Source organism: Pristiophorus japonicus, chromosome 9 (assembly GCF_044704955.1).
Source record: "Pristiophorus japonicus isolate sPriJap1 chromosome 9, sPriJap1.hap1, whole genome shotgun sequence".
Lineage (NCBI taxonomy): Eukaryota > Metazoa > Chordata > Chondrichthyes > Pristiophoridae > Pristiophorus > Pristiophorus japonicus.
This window is the reverse complement of record NC_091985.1, coordinates 17,836,893-17,843,716: the sequence shown is the minus strand read 5'-3', so window position 1 is coordinate 17,843,716 and position 6,824 is coordinate 17,836,893. Positions and strand designations below refer to the sequence as shown.

Sequence of the window (6,824 nt, the reverse complement as noted above, 5' to 3'; positions counted from 1 at the left end):
TTGTGGAATTGGGTATCCGGATGGCTGGGATCCCTGGGAAAATCCTTGGTACAGGGTTTGATCATGTTCTTGCTGATAATCTTTGCCTTATACCTTTTGTTTGTATTAGTTAAGTGCTGCTGCGCCAGGTTGAGAGAAACAATATTACCAACTGAGACCACTGCTAGGGTTATGGTCGCAACAACTACCGAAGGTTCTTGTGTGGAAATGGAAATAGAAAGACTGTGCAAGATTGGAATGGATTAAGTTGTCCTTATAAAAAGGACAAAAGGAGGGAATGTGGAAATTTACTTTTAAAGTTACATTTTCTGTTAAATGTACCCTTTTGTAGTAAAAGAAAATGGAATCTCAATTCTCCCAGAAGTCCCTACAGCAGACAGCCTGTCTCAATATAAACATGTTAACCTTGATTGATAGCCAACTAATTTAGAAGCTTGGGAACCAGCTGTGTGAGCGAGGGAACCTTGAGCGTACCCTCCCTAACAGAAAGAGCACCCCTTTGTATTAGGATTATACTCCCTAGCAGTAACTGTAGCAATGATAAATCTTAGAAGTTCCAGATAAAGGCTGTATCGATAAGTAGGAAATTAAAACAAGGATGTAATGCTAATCAAGTGATTGAAGAACTCCTTATCTATATTTGCTGACTGCAAGGGCAGAACTGATACATGTGATGGAACCATAATTTCTTTGTTTGTTCTTCTGTATAAAGATAGTGTGTTTTTGTATTACTGTAGAAGTCTTTGCGGAGCTTTTGACTTAGCAGGACTTTTCCTTGCAACAAGTAAATTAATGGGACATCTACTGAGCTGTTTATGTCTGAGTTTCATTTTTTTTTAGTTAAATTGAGAGTCGAGATTTCGACAATATATTCAAGAGGGAGTTAGATGTGGCCCTTCCGGCTAAATGGATCAAGGGGTATGGAGAGAAAGCAGGAAAGGGGTACTGAGGTGAATGATCAGCCATGGTGGTGCAGGCTCGAAGGGCCGAATGGCCTACTCCTGCACCTATTTTCTATAAAAAACAATTGGTTCACTAATAACCTTTACCTGTTGCTCTTACCCGGTCTGGCCTACATGACTCCAGACCCACAGCAATGTGGTTGACTTTTAACTGCCCTATCAAAACCGCTACAAAAAACTATAAGAAGATTTTTTTTAAATGGACGGACCACCTGGCATGACCTAACAGTACCTTCACCACACGGACTGCAGCGGTTGAAGAAGGGGGCTCACCGTCACCTTCTCAAGTGCAATTAGGGATGGGCAATAAATGCCGGCCTTGCCAATGATGCGCACATCCCGAGAATGAATTAAAAAAAATTAAAACTTCTTTGAATTTATCCTCTTTCAAGTTATGTACTGGTCTTACGTATTTCTGACTCACAGATCATGTTAAGCTTTATCAATCTGTGATTGCTGTCCCCCAAGGGGTGCTACAACTTCCATTTTATGTACATTTTTCTGTGCCATTCACAAATACCATGTTACAGAAAAATTTGCAGGGCTATGGGAAAAGAGCGGGGGGGAGGAGTAGAAATAAAGCCCTTTCAGAGAGCCGACACAGGTTTGATGGGCTGACTGGCCTTCTTCTGTGTTGTAAGGTTCTATGATTATAGGAAAATGAGCATTGCTACACATATCTTTATTAACACAGATTCAAGAAGCAGTCATGCACTACATCTATCACCCCTGACTCTAAACCACATAGGTTTTTCCAGTTAATATTTGGTTGATTGAAGTCTCTCATTAAAATACTATTCCTGCTCTCACAGTTCCTGCCTATCTCTTCATATCAGCAACTGGTGCTCCTTATTCTGACCAGGGGATTTGTAGCATACCTCTAGATGTCCAACCAGAATAGTTCCTGATGTAGTTTTTCACACCAATGCTTTTCACCCTTGTTGGTGTCTTTCAGATGAGACATTAAAGCAAGGCCACGTCTTCCTTCTCAGGTGGACGGAAACGATCCCAAGGTACGATTTTGAAGAGCAGGGGCATTCTCCCAATGGGGAGAATTTATTTATTCCTCAAATTATCTGGTCATTATCTCTGCTGTTTGTGGGAGCTTGCTGTGCACAAATTGGCTGTCACATTTCTTACATTTCAACAGCGGCTACACTGCAAAAGCACTTGATTGTAAAGCGCTTTGGGAGGTCCCGAGGTCGTGAAAGGCGCTATATAAATGCAAGTTATTTATTTTATTGTAGTCCTGAACTGGGGCTTGAATCCACAACCTTCTGACTCCGAGGCAAGAGTACTGAACCAACTGATATTCACCATGACAATGTAGAAAAGTAGTTATCTTGCCGTTTCACAATGCCATGATTTAAATACCATTTAGGAAGCTAAAACATTTTTGAAGAGGACCAATTTCATTGACTAATACATTACTGCAATGTCAAGAAGGATTACAAACTTACAGTGTGAGGATACACAATTAGGAGCATCTCCGACCTACTTATTACCAGTGAGTTACATTTAGTTTTAAACAATTGATTTCTGGGATAACCACTCTTGCACCTCACATGGTACAATCTTTATCCACTGACAATTCATTCCTATGAACGGAGTATGGATGAATATCTTCCTCTGATACCTGGTTTGGCTAGTCATTTACTATGTAATCATACACCTTTGACATAACTGGGTCACGTTTGGTTGCTCTACCAATCTCTTCAACTGTGACTGGCAGCTCATCAATGTATGAAAAATAGAGCACTTCTTCCCTATTGGGTGTAACTTGTGATGGGAATGACAACCTGGACATAGTATCAGCATTACTGTGATTAGCTGATCATCTGTACTCAATGTTATACATATATGCTGACAAAATCAAAGCCCATCTCTGCATTCGGGCTGCAGCTAAGTTTGGAACTGGGGACTTTGGATGGAGGTTTGCTGTCAGGGGTTTATGGTCCGTAATGATGGTAAACTTATGACCATACAAGTATTTGTGGAATTTCTTCAGATACTGCTTGTTGACATCATCTTTTGATGCAAATCTCATTCCAATCCAGCTTCAGTGACCCCAACCAATTTCTAACCATCAAGGCAGGCTTGTCTCTGCCACTTCTATCAGAGGCAAGCTCTGAAACTGATCCTTGTATTTCACCGGTGTGGTGATACGTCTTACCACAGGGATTTGCTCTCCCGTGTAGCCTCGCATCTCTATTTTCGATTTCTCCAGTCAAAAATCACGCAACTTGTCGAGATATAGCGATTACTGTACTACGCTCACGGATGCACCAGTGTCTATTTCCATGGGTATCCTGGTTCCTGCAATGTCTACTTGGATGACGATACTTCACGAATCGCTGTTAGGTACCCTTGTGCTCCTGATGACGTGTATCCCCAGAACCTCCTCAAACTGTTGCTTCTGTTCAATGCTATGTAGTCTCTGGCGATTTCTACTTCTAACATTGAAAGTTAGTTTACTCTTCAGTCTTCGCAAGATGCCCAGTTTTATTGCAGAAGAAACACTCAGCCTTCTCATATGGACAGCTTTGAGCAATGTCTTGTCCCAGGCACCGATAGCACGGCTTCAATTCACTGTTACATTGGCCAGTTGTTGGGGCCTTGGGGCCCAACTGCCTTTTACTTTTAACCTGCAGGCGATTCACCTCGGTTGTCTGACGACTCGAAATGGCGCGAAATTCTCGGGAGTATCGGTCGGCCATATCCATCGACATAGCTGCCTGACAAGCTAAATCAAAAGTCAAGATAGGAGTCGTCAACAACTTTCTTCTGATCGCTTCATTTTCCATCCCACAAACAAAGCGAGCACACAATGCTCAGTCCTGAAAGTTTCCGAAATGACAGTGAATGGATAGCTTTTTTAAAGCTACAGTGTACTCAGATACCCTCGATTTTTTTTTCCAAAATGATAACTTTCAGCAATTTCAAGGGGCTCAGGATGTGGTGCTGTTCTTTGTCAGTAGCTTGTCCTTTGGCTTGACGGGAACAAGCACATTTTTCAGGGTTTCATACACTTCGGGGCCTGCTTCAATCAAGAAAATAGACTGTTTTCTTTCTAAAACCAACCGGTTATGGTTTTCATCATCGGGGACTTCAACGATACTATTTACGGTGAAAGATATTTCTAGCCGCTATACATATGCTCCGAAAGTCTCTCGGTCGCTGTAGAACTCAACCACGCGCCCTCTTATTCCTAAAGGCGCAGCCATCTGGACTCCGGCAATGTCGACAGTTCAGCCAAGTGTGATTGAAATTTACCTTGGATTTTTAGCTATTCTGCAAAACAAAGAACCTCTCAAAACCTCTGTTGGTTGGCAGGAACATCCACCAACAAAAATTTCAGCTAGGGAATCCAGAACTCCCATCCTCGTCGCCAATGTGATATATTCCTATGGTATCACTAAGAAGCACACACACACACACACACAAAATGGCTCTTAACAGAAACTGTCATCATTTGACATGGTCATATTATTTACATCAGTGGTTGCATTACCACAGTAATCCATGAGGTGGAGCAGTAGTCCACTAGAGGGAGCTCTATTACAATTTCAATGAACCAAAGAGCTCTAGAAGGTCACAGCACAGTTAGAAGGAGCTGGTCTGGCTCATGTCTGTATCTTCACTTTTCCAGAGCAATCCAAAACCGATCCCACTGGCCATACTCTCCCCATAGCCATGTGTCTTTCTCGGTTTCAAATATCAATCCGATTTTCCCTTAAAAGATGCAATGGTCTCTGCCTCAAATACTCCGTGACAAAAACAAATTATCTGGTCGTTATCTCATTGCTGTTTGTGGGAGCTTGCTGTGCGCAAATTGGCTGTCACGCTTCCTACATTACTGCATTGGCTGCCCTGGCCAAAGAGCACCCGAAGTGGAGGAAGAGCATCCGGGAGGGCGCTGAGCACCTCGGGTCTCGTCGCCGAGAGCATGCAGAAAACAAGCGCAGGCAGCGGAAGGAGCGTGCGGCAAACCAGACTCCCCACCCACCCTTTCCTTCAACTGTCTGTCCCACCTGTGACAGAGACTGTAATTCCCGTATTGGACTGTTCAGTCACCTGAGAACTCACTTTTAGAGTGGAAGCAAGTCTTCCTCGATTTCGAGGGACTGCCTATGATGATGATTAGCTGTAAAGTGCTTTGGGCCGTCCTGAAAGCCGCTAGATAAATGCAAGAATTTTCCTGCCAAAACATTCCATGCTCCAACAACACTCAGAAAAGGAATTTATCGTCTCACTATCTTAGTGAGGCTTTTAAATTGATGTCCTCGTCACTCAATCTTCAACTAAAGGAAATATTTCCCTTTTCAATATTTCCCTTTTCACCAGCAGAACGCTTCATCATGTTCTAGCTCTATTAAACCCCCTCTTAGCCTGTTCTAATTAATGCTGAACATTTTTCTTGCATGACTGAGCTGAAGTTTTTCTCAGTCCACAATTCCAAAGTATTTATCCACACCTTCGTGCTAAGCACGACACACCTACAACCCCATTATATTACAGATACCTTTAAAGCAGCTGCCTTGCCTCAGACAGTCACTGCGTGCTGCACGCGGGCTGGGAAATTCAGTCTGCCCAGCAGATACCGAGAGACAGACATTTTCCAAAAGTTTTGCAAAAACGCTTAAAACGCTTGCTGGTGGAAATCATCGGTGTGGTTTTAATTTTTCTTGCAGCTCAGCAAGACACACTCCGGATCTAAGGCGATGATCCTTCCCTTCTTTACCTGGCTGACCCGACCGGGAAGAGGGGGTGGGTCCCATTCCTGGCACCCATTTGACCGACAGCGGGACCAACCAATCCACTGGACGGGATTCGGCGGCGAGGACCAATCAGCAAAGAAGGAAGGAAGAAGGAAGGAAGGCGAGCAAAACAAACGCTCTGTGAACGCGGATACGTTTTTGGAACGTTGGCCCGGGAGCTCGAGCGGATACACTGGGGTTTGGAACGTTGGCCCGGGAGCTCGGGCGGATACACTGGGGTTTGGAACGTTGGCCCGGGAGCTCGGGCGGATACACTGGGGTTTGGAACGTTGGCCCGGGAGCTCGCGTTCCATTCTCCGAACTCCGAGTCGCGGTGGGAGGTGCGGCGGGACACACGCCTTCCTGCACCCAGCAGAGGGAGGGGAGGAAATCGCTGTGACACACACACACACATAAATATATCTAAATAGAGAGATAGGGACAAACAAGGGAAGCAACAAAACAAGAGAAACGAGCTTAACAGGAGAGCCGGGGCGAATGAGCTGAGCCCCGAGCGCCCCGGATCATGCCGAACCAGAAGAACGTCAAGGGCAGGAAAAACAAGCGCACCAACAGCAGCGGAGACGAGCAAGAGGCTGCGGCCGCGGCCGGAGCGGCTGCATTCGCACCGGGGGCCGGAGCGGCAGGACCGGGGGCCGGAGGAGCTGCAGCGAGCCAGTCGGAGACGAGCAACGATCACGGTGAGGGACAGAGCCAGCGCCAAGCAATTTACTTCCCCAAAACACCCCCCCCCCTTCCAAAAATTAATGGGCTGTAATATTGCAGAACGCACCTATTCATTATTGCAGAGCTTGTCTTTTTATTTTGCAGGAAGCTTTTTTTTGAGGCTTATTCTGTTTTGATGCAAAATATGCAAACGGAAGGTGTATTTTTTACTTGTATAAAACCATGCAAACAGTCATTTCTCTTTCTGTTTCGTTCACTGCATGGCTGGGAGCCGCTGACAGTGTTCAGTATTTAAATTTGCCTAAATATAAAAAATTACACCATCCTAAAAGAGAATGTCATGTGTTTTTGTTATTTTTGCGCGATTAAATTACACCAAATCAATACATGCAATAGAAGCATGCTTTCATTTCCCCTT

At 44.4% G+C, this 6,824-nt stretch overlaps 1 protein-coding gene across 4 annotated transcripts in view; it reads left to right on the top strand.

Annotated features, from left to right (window-relative positions):
- Positions 1-5,830: 5,830 nt before the first annotated feature.
- The window catches only part of heca (hdc homolog, cell cycle regulator), a 56,731-nt gene continuing 55,737 nt past the window's right edge, over positions 5,831-6,824 (top strand). For all 4 annotated transcript variants that reach the window (XM_070888640.1, XM_070888641.1, XM_070888643.1 and 1 more), the window contains exon 1: positions 5,831-6,420. In XM_070888640.1, the coding sequence (XP_070744741.1) occupies positions 6,246-6,420 (175 nt within the window). In that variant the 5' untranslated portion in view covers positions 5,831-6,245. The remainder of the gene's footprint in view (positions 6,421-6,824) is intronic.